The sequence below is a fragment of the Callorhinchus milii genome, unplaced genomic scaffold, assembly GCF_018977255.1.
Source record: "Callorhinchus milii isolate IMCB2004 unplaced genomic scaffold, IMCB_Cmil_1.0 Scaffold2, whole genome shotgun sequence".
NCBI lineage: Eukaryota > Metazoa > Chordata > Chondrichthyes > Chimaeriformes > Callorhinchidae > Callorhinchus > Callorhinchus milii.
Window position 1 is genome coordinate 25201060 of NW_024704743.1, and position 17722 is coordinate 25218781.

At 42.4% G+C, this 17722-nt stretch overlaps 1 protein-coding gene across 1 annotated transcript in view; it reads left to right on the forward strand.

Annotated features, from left to right (window-relative positions):
* LOC103176321 (E3 ubiquitin-protein ligase znrf2) overlaps positions 1-17722 on the forward strand; it is a 138143-nt gene that overhangs the window by 111824 nt on the left and 8597 nt on the right. The window contains exon 3 of the mRNA XM_042332535.1: positions 13980-14085. Coding sequence (XP_042188469.1) covers positions 13980-14085 — 106 coding nt within the window. The remainder of the gene's footprint in view (positions 1-13979; positions 14086-17722) is intronic.

Genomic DNA, 17722 nt, shown 5'->3' on the forward strand with positions numbered 1-17722 from the left:
ACATTTCTCTCTCTTTTTGATTCTGTACCGTTTAATTCCCTTACCCCTTAATATTGTGATTAAGCATTATTGGAGGTTGCTTTCCAAGTCAAAGATAGACTTGCTTAGTTTAAATGATTACTTTGTGTTTGACGGTGTTGGATGAATTATGCCCTGCAATGGTATTTATGGACCTGTTGGACCTTGAGCACAATAGTGGAGATTTGTGGAGTGTTATGTAGAACATGACATGCTTTCTGCTGCCCTAAACAGAAGAATCATTCATAACCAGATCGACAACCCTCCTTTTTCTACATTTTCACTTGGGGCAGGTGTGAAACGCCACCTCAACACAAGTAAGTTAATACAAAATGCCACGTTGGCTATATTACATCATGATTCATCCAAATGAATCTGAGCTGGGAGAAAGGGTAGATGTGGCAATGAGAAGCAAGGCATTTGGGAATCTAGGGTGTGGAAAATGACATTAAATTAAATTCAAGTTTACTTTGTGCGCTCTTTTATTGGGCATTTGCCGTCTGATGTGTGTGGCTTGGCAGAAAGACCAAAGTTTTAAATGGAGTCTTCCAGGAACTCAGTCCCTTGAGGTCTGTTTAGGCCAGCGCCAAAGCTTCAAGGGAAGTATTGTAAAAATGTGTAGTAGTGGATTGTATCAGGAAGGAATGATTCCTATAGGTAGTTGGATCCGTTGGCTGGGAGGAAGGGACGAGATAGGTGGTTGGGTCAATGAACTGTGAGAGGAAGGGACATCAGGTCTGTGCATTGCAGGGTGTAGGGATCATCGGGGGGGGGGCAAGGTAGAATCTGGTGGACTATTAGTAGGAAACGACAAAAGGAGTGATAAAGAATTCAACAGTATTAGGTTCTGGGAAAGAATGAGTTAATAAATTTAGCTGAGTTTAGATTACGGAACAGTGAGGATGTAGAGAAAAGGAAGAGAGAGTGTGAGAGAGTGCATTTGAAGCTTGGGAGAAATTAGAGAGAATTAAAAGGAGCAAAGGCCATCATGACATCAATATCAGAGATACAGATGTTGTGTGTTACCACAAGGCTCAGAGTGCTATATTGTATGAGGCAATATTTGGGTGTGAATGATTAAGGCTAATGAATGGCTGCTCAAGGGTGTACAAAACAGTTGCTGAATTGCAAACACTGAATACCCGCAGGTGCAGGAAAACGATCCCCTCCGCATACAGTGAGTGTTACCAACCGCCACTGCACTGAGCTACTGTCAAACATCTGTGGCAGACAAGCCAGACCAGCGCCTTCGCAATGCAGAAGATCACTTGGAGGGCAACACAAATTGCAGCACATAAATTATTATAGTTTTATGACCTGGCTGGCGATACTGCAGCAGGGTCCCCAGGTTCCCTGTTAGTGAGTGAAATACCTCTTTAATGTGCAGTGAATGCAGTGCAGTACCCAAGTGCCTGAGGCATTGCTCTCTTAGCTGCACTTTTACACTATTGCAAGTTGTGCCAAATCTATGTGGAATTTCTCTTTCTCTAGCTAATGCACATTACTCTCTGGTAAATGTTGTGCAATGTCCTCCAGGCCCAGGAAAATATGCTCCAGATGAAATATTTCTGTGGTTTACCCCCACCCACCACCCCCAGCCCCTCCCAAATCTCTCTTTTTCTCTCAATTCTCAGTCAAACACATTTCAGGTTTGCAGAAGGTCACTCTGGCATCAACATTCTAGTAAGTAATTAATGTGGATTCTGAAATGTTGCAGAGGGGATGTAGAGGTTACATTTTCTATTCCCTCCCATCTCCATCACATGCTACTTTGTTGGTTTAACAGAGGGTTCCTCCCCCGCAAAACGTACCTTCTTATTTCACAGTTTCTGCACAGAAATAAAGTTCTTAGACCGGACGGTTTCACTTTTTAAAACAACTCTCTCAGCACTACAGTACTGCAATATTGCTTCAAACGACTGTTTATGTGTAGCTTGCTGTGGTGTACCCATAACAGTGAGGTTATAAATAAATAATAAGAACGTATATTTGAAATAGCACCTTTCACATCGGATTGTGGTCTCAAAGAGCTTCACTGTAGGGTTTACTGTAAAGTGCAGTTTTGTAGGTGAATGGTACAGGTTTAAAGAGGAATGCACTGACAATTGCTCAGTGCCTAGCTGTTCATGGTGGCCGTGGCGGGGGTGGAAGTAGGAGAACAGGAAGCATCTGAACGAGAAAATTAGGCTAATGCTTCCTTCAGTTTCTGTGCTTGCCCGGCATTTTCTGTCTGTATTTGTTGCCAGTGCACCTCAAATTAGTTGATAACCGATGCTTGATTCATGCGGTGCAGGGAACTAGATTTACAGTGCGTTCTCAGCAGGGGTGCTCACAGCAGGTGACACTCCTTACAACCACATTCTTTCTTGTTGCGCCCAGGTCTTGGTTTCTTCTTCACCACTCGTGTTTGTAACAGCACATTATGTGACAGAATAGAACCAGATACCCCAGTGCACTTGTGCTCACTGCTGGAGCCCCTGAACCAGGCCTACAGTGAAATAAGGGAGAGGGGAGATGAGACTGAGGACCCTGCCTGACTGTAAGGTGATTTGACTCATCTGCTTCCTTGGATTTTCTGCTTGTATTTTGGTACGTTCCAGTGAGGAATGTGCTCATGGGTCGCTGGGCACCGAGACATCACGGTGATGTCATTGCGTATGGCAAACAGTGGCCCAACAGATAGCACAAACCCAACTTATTGGTCCTTTGCTACTAAATACATCAGACGACTGACTGTAAAACACAATTTTTGGATCCAGATGGAAGATGAAATACAGTAGTTCCAGCAATTGGCATCCAGCCTGTATAGTATAGACAAATGTTGGGTTTATGAAATGTTCATACTGTGTGACTTAACTGTGAAAAATGCCCCAAAAATCTACTCTCTGGAGATATCAAAATCTGAGCTATTTAAACTAACCTGAACGCATGGTGCTTACCAGTCTGTTATTACTGGTGATGGTCATTTGGTAATTTGAGACAACAAATTTAAAGCATCGTGATTGAAGAGCGCAGTGCCCAAAACCGAATCAGGATCAGTGCAATAAATAAACCGAGTGACAGCACTGGTGCCAATTTGGGATCAGATGACATTCAGGATCTTTATGTTTGCCATTACATGATAACATTAGCAACACCTCAATTGGATTATAGCATAACATTTATTATGTATCCTGAAGGCTGAGTTTAGAAAGGTCGCGCCCAAGTATCTCAGTGACCTGCTACAACCCATCTATCTTGCCTTCAGATGAATCGAGTCTTTCAGAATTAAATCACTGCAATATTGCAAAAAGCTGTGTGTATGAGCTGCTCTGTAAATCTACTATCATGAGATTTATACACTGTCCACATCTATAATCACTGAATGTTTCGGCTTTTGGAAGGAGTGATTTTGCCAGATACTAGATATACCAGAGAGTAAAGCACTTTTGATAACAGAAAGGAAGCCACAGAAAAGATATGTGACCTCCACAATCAGATTGTAGGCCTTAAGATAAAGATTTCAACTGCAGTCCAGAATATGAATATAAAGGAATCAATAATGCAATGGCTGGTTTGGTACCTGCGGCTAGACAGCACACTGCTGCTATTAATGTAATTGAGTTTCCAAAATCAATTTGCAATATGAAAACTACTTCAGTTACTCCATTCCCTTCCATTGGTTGGAGCGTTGCTTCACTACATTGCTTCTGACAAATACATCTGCCCTGGTCATTTTTCAGGTGCAACACATGCTCTGTTCAATTATGATGTGAGCTAATGTGCTTTCCTGGAAGACAGAAGGGGATAAAATCAGGAAGGCAGTTTAGTTGGTGGTGTGCATTAGGATATCCTTAAAACATGCAGCAGCTCAATTTCCTCCTCCACTTGCTTATGGTTTCAGCCAGCTGGAGAAAGAGTGCAGGGGAGGATGGTAAAGCATTAGTCATTCAAAGAAACCAAATGAGTTCAATAACGATTGTCCAAGGAGATCAGAAGAAAATTGTGATTTATCCCAAACCTGCTGTAATCGAGCCTCCGTTCTAATGAGCAGCAATCCTTGGTCAAGCGGGCGTCTTGAGAAGAAAATTCGTACATTGGCTTTGCTTGTGGCAAGTCTTTTAAAATAATTATTTTTTAATCTATGACCAGGTGATGCTTCTCAGGGAGCAAGGAAAATGGAATTGGTGATCCTCAGCTACTCACATAATTCCTTCCAGTGACCCAGTGATGTCTGTAGAGCTCCGGGACAAGATCGCCTTGTTTCCATATGGAGTTGAGGAAGATTAAGGGGTGACTTAAACCTTGAAGTCTTCAAGAATTGCGAAGGGTTATGATAGGGTAAACAGTAAAAGATATTTACACTTTTTGGTGAGTCAATAACCAGAAGGCACAAATTTTAGAACATATAAAGAAACATAAAGGGAAAGATCAAAAAATATATTTTGGGGGGTTAGTCAGGTGTCGCATGAATGCGAATATCCTTCATCATACTTAAGAACATTCAAGACATGAGCATTTCCACATATGTATGCCACTTACATAACGAAAATTCCCTGTGTCTGGAATGGAATGTGTATTCTCTCATTCGAATGATGCATCCCTGCTTACCTAATTCCATTGGGTATTAGATTCTAAGGCTAAGAGACTCCATATTCATTGAGGTATAGTTGGAGTTTAACCACTGAAATCACATAGCTTGCCATTGAGTGCACTGTCTGGAAAACCTTGTTGCTTGTCCAGTTAGGAGCATCCTACCTGTTAGGGGGTTGGTTTGCAACCAACTGGGTGCAGAGATTCTCCACCACGCTTGATTCCTTTGCCCTTGCCCTCACCTCCCGAACCGCCTCCTACTCACGCAAATCACCCTGGTATGCCAGCTACCTCCACTCCCTCAAGGCACAGGTGGGTGCAGCTGAACGCACCTGGCTCAAGACCACATTGAAACTTACTGCTCCGCCCTCGCCTCCACTAAACTGTCCTTCTACTCCAAGATAATCTTGGAGGCCAAGGACAACCTCAGGATCTTCTTCTCCACCACCAACCGGCACCTCCGCTCACCTAACCCCCCTCACTCCTCACCCATCCTCTCCTCTAACTCCAACTGCAAGGAGATGCTGGACTTCCTCGAGACAAAAACCGAGAGGATCCGCTCAACTGTGTCTGCATTTCCAATTGCTACCCCCTCCCCATCTCCCCCTTACACCTCGGCCCCTACCCATCCCTCCCTTCACCTTCAAATTTGTCTCTCCCTCTCTCCACCATTATGACCCATATGAAACCCACCATTTGCTCCCTCGATCCCATTCCTATCCCTCTCCTTACCTTCCAGCTCCACCTCCTTGTCCCTCTACTCACAGACATCATCAACCTCTCCTTGTCCACCGACACCGTTCCTACCCCCTTAAAAACAGCCGTCATCACCACCATCCTCAAAAAGCCTTCCTAGGACCCATCCCTGCTCTTAAACTATCACTCCATCTCCACCCTCTTTTCCTTTCCAAGGTCCTGTAATGATTCGTTGATTCCCAGCTTTGCTCCTTCGTCTCCCGTAACTCCTTCTCTCTGCTGCCTTTGACATTGTTGACCACCCTATGCTCGTCCACCGCCTCTTCTCTCACCTCAACCTTCATGGTTCTGTTCTTGATTCGTTTAGATCCTACTTCTCCCACCGTCTCCACTTTGTCTCCACAAATGGCTCCTCCTCCAGCCCCCGCACCATCTTGTGCAGCGTTTCTTAGGGTTCTGTCTTTGGTCTTCCCCTCTTCAACGTGTACATGCTCCTGCTTGGTGACATCATCTGCAGTTTTGGGGTCAACTTCCACATGTATGCGGATGACACCCAACTCTATCTCTCTCCACCCTCGACTCCAGTACCACCTCTGTACTGACAGAATGTCTGGGTGCACGAATTATTTTAAAATGAATTAAATACATGCTTGAAAAGGAAGATATGAATGGTTATTGGGAGTGAGCAAGAGAGTGGGGAGAGATTGGCTCATGGGACTTGCCTATTTCTGGGCCGTAAAAATCTATGATTCTACAGCTAATTCTAGCATTCATAGATGTTAGGTACAGGAAGAGTGAGAATGAAAAAAAAAAAAAATTTTTTCACAGTTTTGAAGGAGAAGCAAACGGAAATGTTGAAGAATCTGAAATAGCTGTAAATTCTGAGGAACGGGAACTGTGTAGAGGAACATGTACTGTAGCACTGCTGTTCCCACAACTACAATACATTTTGTAATCTTAGCTTTATGTAACTTGAGGGATTTCTAAAGTTTATTGTTCTTTCTGTTCGGTTTCCTGTTGGATTGGTTGTTGCAGAGATTTAATGAGATCAGCTGTTTCCCACATGGCTATTAGATCTTACTGAAGCCGAGGGTACGGGAACTCACATTAATTCTTAGAATACAACAAAACATAGGATTGTTTGTCTTGCTTTTTCGGACTAAGCTTCAGTACTTTTAACAATTGTTCAAGGTGAAACATGTTCCCACATCGAGACTTCTTCACAACCTAGAAAGACACTCCAGTGAAATGCTTTCCTCTACATCGTTGGAGTTACCATCCTTTGGATGGGACATTCACCCGAGGTCCTATCTGCGTGTTCACTTGCATGCTAATAAGCCCATGGCATTACTTGAAACGAGAAGGGAGTATCTCCCGCTGTCTTGGCCAACAATCCCCCTGATAAAATTGGTCATTCGCTTCATGGCTGTTTGTGATACATTGTTGTGAGCAAATTGGTTGCTCCGATCACCAACAAGTGCCTCTTAACTGCACTCCACAGAAAATTTTAAGCGCTTTAAAATTGTGACAGGGTATGTCATGTGTGAGGATTATTTTTATTAGGTTTTTTTGGTGCATGGTGTGTGCCAACATAGAGGAGAGTAATCTAACCTGAAGTGGATCCAGGACACTCCTTTGGGAACCTCTCCTATTCCCATAGCACAGACTAAAAGAGCCTCCAGTATGAGTGGCCACAATAAGATGGGGTCCTGAAAATGATCAGTTCATTTATTGCATGCACAACCAGACCCACAATATCTTGCAGTCTCGCAAGACCTGCACTTCTCAATTCGTTTTGATTCAGCCCATTTTGACCTGCATCAGATGCTTATCCTTGTGCATGTATTAATACACGTAGGAGAGGAGGAAATGGAAGAGGAGAAACAAGCATGCGTAAATATCAGCTGAATGAATAAACTAGCCACAGATACCATCATACACTGATTTAGGAGAATTTGCAAAGAGTATTTTGAGGATATAGTCAGTCCATTGCTTTGCCCTGGAATATTCCTGTGTCTGTTGCCTAATTCAGATTTTGAAATGATGCCAGTTTGTGAGGAGAGAGGGAGGGAGGGTTAAAGAGAGAGTCGTGAGATTTACTGGAAGTCCCAGTGTACTCTATTGTGTAATGCCTTTACAGCACAATAGGTTTGTGTCGATGTACTTTATAATATTAATGGACTCTGATCAGCAGCACAAGCACTCAGATTGGGTAGTACTTAGATTTTTCATAGGATGACAGGTTTATGTGATTTCCATTACAAGAAAAAAAGAGCAATTTGAGCTAGCCAGAAGGAATCGATTGCCTCTGTCTGTGATTGTGTATTTGCAGTCAGAAACAAGAGGCATTGCTGAGATCTCACACTCCCATCAGAGACTTTGACTACTTGAAAACCTTGTCAGGTTGTCTCAGCAGAGCGTGAAGTTCAAGAGGCAGAGGGCAAGATCAAGTAGAGTTCATGAGAGTTGGTCTCAGTTCCTGTTGTGGAGATTGTTTTTGGTCAGCCTGATGTCTGACACATGAAAAAAACCACCACTCTGCTTAAGAGTATTCAAACCAAACAGAGTTCCTTGCATCCCATCAATACATCGTAATTCCTAAGATATCTATTGGAATGGCTTATGCACTCTCTCCCTGGAGAGACACATCCTGCATACCTAATTCCAGATAGTATTAGGCGCAGGTTGGCAAGAGCTGAGGGTTGGGGATCCCAGAGTGTGCATTGAGGTGCTGCTGGAGTCTAACCAACTAAAACTGCATTGCTTGCTGCTGAGAACGCTGTCTGGAAAGCTTTCCCATAGCTTGAACACATGGGACAACCCTATGCATTAGGGTTTGGGCTTCCAGGGTTAACAGGAGCTTAGAGGGAAGAGTCCTTGCCCCCAGTGACTGCTGTTTTCTTCCAAGTCCTGGCATTGAGCCAGGCTGGCTGGGCTGTCATCAGCAGTGCCCTGAAGTATTGCAGACCTGCATGGCTCAGGAATCGGACTAGCGAGACTACCACAGAGAGTGGGCTTGATTGTGACATTTCATTGGCAAACATTTCACTTTCGAGTTAATTCAGCTTTGAGGAAAGCCTGTCTACCTTCCTCTTAAGGAGGATAGTCACTGGTTAGTTATTGGACACCCAACAAAAATGTTATGGAGTGATGCTCACGCAAACTGAGCACATGGTGCAGTGAAATTTTTCCTCAATACAATTCTGGCAGCTATTAGTTGGGGGAATCGGAGACAAGAAGGCATTTTGGCAAAAAAAATTATTGGAGGGGTTGGAAGGACTCAGAGAGTTGTTAGTTCTGTGGAATTTGTTACCACAAGTAACTATTGTACACAAGTAGATCTATCAAATCATTCAAAAGAGAACTGGTTAAGCACCTTAGCAGTAAAAAAAACATGCAAGGATATGGGAGAGAGAAGTGGAATTATTTTTTAAACCAAGTTGAATTAGAAAATGAGGTAGTATTGGCACAGACAAATTGTGCTGTATGGCCTTCTCTTGCCGATAACATTTCTGTTTCTTTGCTTCTGATATTCATGTTAGACACTCAGTACAAAAAGGATGTCTATCTTATTAGAAGTGCTAAACTGTAATAATGATAGGGTGAAAAATGCCACAGTGAATGTTCCGTGATGCAATAATTTTGACCATTCTTGAAATTTCTGTCTCGTTCCATTTCAGTGCCGGGCCACTGGTTTAACTCAGCTTTTATAGTTAGATCACGACTTTAAACACTGAGCTAAGTCAGTAACTGAACCTGCACTGAAATGTCACGGGCGGAAAATCCAACAGCAGCTGTGGGCTGCCTTCAGGCCCAGTCGTTGCGTGTGTACAGTGGTGTGTGTGTGTGTGTGTACAGTGTGTGTGTGGGGCGGTGGTGGAGGGGGGAAACTCAGAGAGAAAGAGAGGGAATTCACCCGAAGCTGCATTAATCAGTGTTTATGGCTTGTTTTCTTTCACCCAAACATTAAGACGTCTGTTGATTGCCATTGTACAGATAAGCTATGATAAGCCGTGTCTTGCGACATTCTGGAGTTTTGATGACATGGTGAATAAATCGGTGCATGAACATAAAGCTTCTTTGTATTACAATAAGCAATAATAATTCAAAGTTGGAAAAAATATAGTTTACAGACTCAGCTGGTTCAAAGCTCCACCACCTCCACCAAACTCTGCCTGCACATCACCACAGTCCGCGCCAAGTTCCACCGTGTCCAAACAGATCTATTTCGAAGTCCCCACAATGTACCAACTTGTCCTCTCTTCAGACAGTCTGGGTTGCCCATATGTTGACTAGGTTGGTAGTGGGACAGGTGGGTAGTTGGTAGTATCCAGTTACCGTGGATACCTTTCCCCTTGTTGCTGCCACATGCAAAAATCCCAGAGCTTTGTCTTCAGCTGTAGTACCCTTTCTCCTCGAGAAAGTGTGGTCGGGTTATCCACACTGCATCCTTCGCACGTCGGTATTAAATCAAGTTGCTCGCGTTTGACAACTGGAGGATGGTGGATCATAGCCAATTAGAGCAAAGTGTCAGTGAGGCCTTGGAGGAAAAAAATGAGTGAGGCAAGAAGGCAAAGGGATAGTGTGTGACTTCAGACCGCAGCCTGGAGGTGGGGTGGACTAGAATTGACGCCCAGGAGCAGAGACTGTAATGTTTGTAAGTGGAGTCAGTCATTGCTGCTTGGGTTTCATTTACCTCAGTAACAACTTCCCAGAATCTCACCTTTAGCTTCTTGCCAGTCAGAAACTCACTTCCAGCTGACGCAGTGCAGGTGTGTGTGTGTGTGTGTGTAATGAAGGGCACAAGGCAAAAAGCAATGAATTGCAGGGGAAAAAGGGCAATGACAGGCTCCCGAATTCAACATAGTTGGTAATAATAATCCTTGAGACGTCTCAAAGTGCTTCAGAGAATATACTGTAAAGTGAATTGACTATATTTTGTGGGTGAAACTTGATAGCCAATCGCACACAACAGTTGTGGACTGAGTGACTAAACTAATATTACTTTTTTAAAAAAATTTGAAGGGATTATTACCCCCAGAAAGTTATCTGCCAATCAACTGGAGACCAGGTTCCTACTTACTGCTACGTAAACAGAGATGTGTGGAGTAAGGAAACTCAAGGTTTCACCCTGACCAGGAATCGAACCCGGGTCCTCTCGCTTGTGAGGCGAGTGCTTGTGAGCACCAGTACATTACAGGACTCCCATGTGCTTATGAATAGTGGGTAGTGTTGTTTGTGAATTAAGTGGGTGGTGCCACAGATAGATTATTTTCTGCAATTTATTGTTCCTTCTCGTCAACATGTTCAGCTTGCTAGCACACATTTCTTTCCTTTCCCCCGAAGCTGCTGACTCAATGGTTGCACAGGTGCCAGCCACTCTCTGAAACACCCTCAAGGAACTATCTTCCATTATTTTGAGCTTCGGTGTCAGCTGGTTATGCCGTGGTTGTTAGAGAGGGAGGAGAAAGGAGGGGACAAAAAGAATCAAACTGAAAATCCATCCTGTTCAGAGGTACATGCACTTTCCACCAGGGATCACTGAAGAGCAATTGGGAGTAGGAATTAGAGCTGATTTTCTCTCTGGCCCTGCTCCCATTCCTGAGGTTAGTTTAGTCAGCACAGGTTCACACAAATTTACAAATCAGTCTTTCGGATGAGATGTTAAACCGAGGTTCGTCTGCCTGTTCAGGTGGATGTTGAAGGATTATTATTATTATTGAGTATCAAACCTGAGACCCTCCAGATCATGGCTCAGGGTCCACACTGCACTCCATTTACCACATGGGTCTTCAGGAAAGCTTTTGCCTAAGCACATTCCTAGCCTTTTTGTAAGCAGCCTTTATTGAGTGGCTTACATGTTCCTAACCTTGTCTCGAAGGCTAAAATGAGGACCAATTCGAACGCAAACTCTGAGCGAAGGCACAGTAAGTGCAGGGAGCATTTTATTTTTGCCTGTGGAGGTGGTACAGTGCATACGAATTTACATTTGTATAGTACCTTTCCCCTCCGGAGGACATCCCAAGGTGCTTGGACCTGTGAGTAGCAGGCCAAAGGGAGTCTCGACAACAGCAACTTGCACTTATATAGCTCCCTTCATGTGGGGTAATGTCAGGCAGTGCTGCAGAAGTCTGAAAACAGATTGGCCTTTCTGCCCTTCCTCTGTTACAAGCAGAGGTGTGGACCCAGGTCACTGAAGATTAGATTACGTACCCGGGAAACTACCGAAAAAAAGTGTGAAGCAATAAGTATTTTGCTTGATATTTTGTACTGGACATTAATTGAGCCCTAATTTCGTTTTCCTGGTCTCATAAATATGGGCTAATGGATCTGTATATGTTGGGGATAGCTCTATAATCTCATCTCACACACAATGGTGTAGATACCTATTACAGTGCTCAATACAAAGCTGTACAAAATGCATTGGTCTTGCTTGATTTGCTTTATCGAGGCTTTGTGCAACTTGTATGAACATGACCTGAACTAAATGGATGAAAACAATGGTGCGTACTGCCCTCTGCTGGACAATGTCAAGTTCAGATCTTCACTGAGTGCACCAGGTGCTTGAAGTAAGTAGGAACCCGGTTGTTAGTCGATTAGCGGATCGCTTTCCAGGGGTAACAATCCCTCAACAAAAAAAATGTTGTCACTCAATCCACGACTGTTTGTGGACCATTGCTCTATGCAATTGGCTGCACGTTTCGCCCACAGAATACATAGTCAATCAACCTTACAGTATATTTTGTGAAACGCTTTGAGATGTCGCAACGTCTGTGATAGTGATAAGGCCCTGTGTCAAATGGAAGGATTATTAATAAGGATAATTATAGTGAATGATGAGCACACTAACACCTCTTTCAGTTTCCCCTTTAGCAAGCTAAGTCTCATCGGCGGAATAATCACGGCTTGTGTTGTTACTTTCAATATACGGTACTTTGTACTGCATGTATTGAATTTTATTTGCTAGTCATCGGCCCAGGTATATGCTTGTTGAGCTTTCTTTGTTAAATCTTGGCTTTTTCTTATAATTTTACACTCTTAACTCTTCTCCGCTCTTTCTTCCCGCTCTCCCTCTAGCTCAAATCAACTGTAAATGTTGCTACTTTACACTTGTCAGACTAGCAATCCAGGTGGCCTTATATATGCCACAATAACAACTGGACTTATAGAGCGTTCTTCATGCGCAATAACATATACTAGGAACAGAAGGCGTCCCAGCACAGACACCTGGTGAACCTAGCTCAAAACTTTAATTTCCACCAAGCTAATTTTATGACTACACCATTTCTTTCTAGTATGTCAGAACATAACCAGTTTTATTCACCTCCTCAAGACGACTGCCTGGGTGTTATAGATATCTCCCTCCATGTAACCTGAGTACAGTTCATCCGGCCTGGCAGCCTCTCCGATTCTTCCACCTCTTGTCTTTCCCAAATATTCTACACACTTAAAAGTTGTATTCACTTCCACCATCTTGGTTTAGGCATGTCTCTGTGATGCCTATATTACTGGTTGTCACCAATACCTTTAACTCCTTTGTTTTATTTTGAATGCTTCTGACATTTATGTTCGCGGATGTGTGTGAATATAAATAAAATGTGTAGATAATATATTGATATGTAATATATCTACAGTATGTATATGATGATTATGGTTCCCTCATAACTTCCTTGCCTGACTCACTGCCTTTGCTTTTGTATATTTTCTTTGATCTTTTTGCTATTGATGTTATTAATATTTCCTTCTGTTTTAGTTCTGTTTTTGCACTTCATACAGTATTCCAACATTTGTCATCCTCTGCTGATCAATGGCAGACCTCAGTTTTTTCCTCTCTTCCAGAACATTTCCCCCTAATTTAATTAAATCCCAGTTGTTGCATTCTGGTTTTGTGCCAGCAATTTAGCTCCCCGTCGAGATGTTATTTTTCTTTTGTATAATCCTTTTCAAGGACAGTACACATTGAAATCTGAGTACTTATTGACCCTCGGGAAAGACTATGAATCAGCAATTGTTCAGGAGGGAAATAATAGTTTTGAATACACTGCTGATTATCCTTTCATTTCCATAACATATCAGAGAGAGGTTAAACACACCCCATTTGGATAGAAAAGTTTCGCTAATAATTGTTAATGAAGATCGAGCAGGTGGAAGCAGAGTTAGGGAAGAATAAACAATTGTTACTCTCAGTTTGATATCAGGGGTGGTGCTGAAAATCCCTTTGCTGACGCTCTTTCAATTAGTGCAGGTTCGCAGTAGGGTTAAATGAAAAAGCACAGTATTGAAGGCGCTATAATGAGATTCCCTGTACAGTGAAAACATATCTTTGCACACAAGTCTAATGGCTAGCAGCCAGAATTGATATCTATGTATGTATATATATCTATGTATATATAGATATATATAGACGGAGAGAGAACAAAACCAAGATATAGATGTGCATATTCACACTCAGGACGTTGCATCCTTTGGGGCAGTAGAAGAAAGTGTCTCTTCTGAGCCTTGTAAATTGTACTTCTTTAGAGTCGTCATGGAGTCTCGAGTTGGAAGGTGTGCAGCGAAGAGCCATTGGCAGAGCAGTTTCTCAGTGATCACTGATCTAAGTGTGCTGCCACCATTCCCCTGGGCATAATGACGATTATGTTAATAACCTACGGTTCCTTTTTGTAACCTTGACCTTTGTTTTATCTCCTCAGAGGATGTGCTGAGTAAAGACACTGGGGAATGTGCAATATGCCTCGAAGAGCTGCAACAGGGAGACACCATTGCACGACTGCCTTGTCTATGTATATATCATAAAGGGTAAGCATTTATCGGAACCAACTCTTATTTTCTCTGCAACACCTGCATTTGCGGGTAGGGAAATCTTAGACCCACGAAGAACAGTTCCAGTGAAAATACTGGCAGTATCAAACATTTTATTATAGAGAATCCTTATCATAACAGCAATTGCTCACCTCCAACACCCTTGTAAATACCACTATTGCAGATGTCCTTTCTGACTCCCTGTGAAATTGAGTGCTGACTAAATTAGTCATCAAATATGTGACATTATATATATAACATATATATATTACAATATAATATATATAGTATATATAGTAAAGTCTGAATAACTCAACCCTGGCTTAACTCGTCACTGTCACTTAAATTGTCGTGTTGTCAATATCCTGGCTGCTTCGCATGCAAAATATTAACAAGGGACATCGCTTTACTCATCTCTCTGCTTAGCCTGTAACTCGTCACATTCTAGAAATTCTTTGTAACTACTTACAATGTAAGATTGATCGGGTAACTATTAAGATGGTGCCTGGCATGGCAGAGGCCCTCCCTCCCTATCTATCCTGTGACTGGTGCTCAGCGGATGTTAGGGCGACCATGCTCAGACACAGTGTCTGACGGAGCATGCAAGAGAGAGAGCGGCGTTGAGTAGTTTCCTGTGATACAATCCTACCCAAGTATCTTCAACCCATTTACATCGACGTCCCGCTTATGTTGACAAAAAATGTAAACCCCGATCCCTTCCTTGCATAGGAACACACTAAACTTATCGTGTATGTTCATTTGAACATAAACTTTGGCACACTTATGACGACAAAGTCCCTAACAGTACCACGTGCGTTGTGTTGTTACCACTTATGTCGACAGGGCCTTTTTCTCACGTGTGGCACATGAGTCAGTGAGTGATTGATTGGGTGAGTGTGGCGTGTGCCTGCAATGAGTGATTGTACATGAGTGTGTGTGACATGTGTGTGGGCTATGACATGTGTTAGGCTAATTAGGCCTATAAAGCAACCACGGTGTGAGTGCCCTTTGTACCACAGTGGATACCGCGACTGGAACGAAACTGAAACTTGAATGGAAAATGCTGGAGAATAAATATCGCACAGTCAGAGCAATTGAGAGCGGAATATCCGCAAAACCTTCTCTGTGAACACGCTACATAGTTGAAATTTGCTGATTGCATAAAGGTGGGGTGACCATATTTTGTAATCCAAATTCAGGGACATGCATAAAAAAAAATTGAACTCACCAAAATTCCTGATGCTGGCAATACTGGAGAAACTTAATGGATTAATGGCTGTATTTCTCTGATGAGTGTATCTGTTTCAGAATTTTATTGTTCTTGCTCAGTTTGTTGCTGAACTCTAGACAGAGCAATTTTGGCGGGGATGTAAGGTCACCTAATGCACAACAATAATTATATTTGTATAGTGCTTTTTACGTCAGAAGGATGTCCCAAGGCGTTATAGATAGTGAGGGCTTTGGATCTGAGCTGGAGGTTGGGATCAGGAGGGGTGGAGGGCAGAGAGGGTAGGCATAGGAGGGTGAACGAAGGCACGGTCGAAGAGGAAGGTCTTCAGACGGGCCTTGAAGGAGGCAAGGGAAGGAACGAGTTGAAAGGAGAGTGGGATGGAGTTCTAAAGGGTGAGTAATAAAGGCCGAGGACAAAGTGGGTCATAGTCATCACAGATAAAGAAAAGCTACAAATGTGAAGATGTCGAGGAAGGATTAGCCACGGGGCTTAAAGAAAAACTCGCCCAAAATCCCACCATCACAATTGATTGTGACATTTTTTTTGAGAAGGACAATCAGGCAGGTGTGGAAAATTTCATCTCTAGCAATAGGTGGTTTTAGTCACTTCAAAGCTCGTCACGGTCTGGTATACAAAAACATTTGCCATGAGGGTAAGTCTGCCGACATTCTTGCTTCGAGGAGTGGAAGTAGGGGTGTCAGGAAATTCTGTAGAACTACAATTTGGACCGTATTTGTAACGCGGACAAAACCACCTTGTTTTTTAAGTGTACCCCGGACAAAAAAATACTGCATTGAGGGACAACCCTGTACTGGGATAAACCACCTAAAGACTTATGTTTCAATTACGGTCACTGCCAGCACGACTGGAACTGATAACCTACAATTTCTCATAATAGAAAAGTCAAAAAACTCATGATACTTAAAACGTTTATCAGTCGATCATGAAGCCAATGCCAAAGCCTGGACGACATCTGATATTTTCAAATGGGTTCAAACCTAAACTGCAAGATGACAATGCTTGGTTGGAAAGTAGCATTATTACTCAGTAACTACTCTACATAACTTGTATTTCAGCAGTTAGAGCACTCGCCTCGCAAGCAAGAGATCTGCGGTCAGTTCCCGGCAGGGTGAAATGTTGGGCAAGTTTCCTTAATCCACACACCTCTGTTTTACCTAGCAGTAAGTAGGAACCCAGTTGTTAGTCGATTGGCGAATCTTGGGTAATAATTCCTTAAAAAAAAATGATAAATTGGTCACTTCAATCCACGACTGTTTGTGGGACACTGCTGTGCGCAATTGGCTAACGAGTTTCGCCCCAACAAAATCCAGTCAATTCACTTAATAGTATATTCTGTGAAGCGCCTTGAGACTTCTTAAGACATGATAAGATGCTATATCAAAATGCAAGGATTATTATCTTAAAATTTAAATCTTAAATTGGTGTTTTTGCCTCCCAATTCCATATTCTTAATCCAGCCAATGGATCGATAGATTATTCAAAATCTTAAGTAGCTCTACTGAAAATGTTTAGCTCATAGAAAATTGATAGCCTTTGAGGCCAAGGAAGAGTTTACAGAAAACCTAATGGGAGACTTGCATCGTTGTAAAAAAGCCTGGAAATTGGTAAAACAAGACAATTCATAATTGCTTTATATATGCTTTTTTCTGCAACCCACATGATGATGCCTTCTGTGAATCACAGCTGATAGTCCTAAAGAAGATTCTTGGCGATCAGGTGCTGTATGACACTCTTTGCCTGCAAAAAGAAGAGTTCATAGCTCTTGCTGTTAATGTGGATGCAAATAAGCAGGGCACTGCAGCACTGGCAGATGAAGGTATCATCTGCCTCAGTAAAGCAGGGTCAAGACAACAGCCAACAAAAAGCCGAGGAACCTGAAAACAATCCAATTTTGACAGTATTTGGCATGTGACGTGCAAAGAAGCATTTAGCATGTGTGAAGGATTGCAGACATTTTTGCTCAATTGAAGCCATTGAAAGAAATGAACAAAGCAGTATTTGGACAAGCTACAAGCACTAATCCAAAAAGAACAAGTGTCACACATGAAACAGTGTACTCTTAAATGACCGTCTTTTTAAATAAAATGAATTGAGGAGAATACATGTAAATACAGTAAAGGTACAGAAATTGTAATGGGAGTGGATAAAATATTTGTAAATAAATGGTATAGCAATTCTACTTCCAGTATTGTATATGAAATACATGTAAATAAATGCTTCTAATTACAGTATTGTATATGAAATGTAAATAAATGCTTCAGCAATTTTTAACCAAAATGCCACTGTCTGGGTTGTTCATCCGTTTATGTCGACAATCCGCTTAAGTTGACAAAATTTGAATGGTCCTGGACATGTCGACATAAGCAGGTAGAACAGTATACA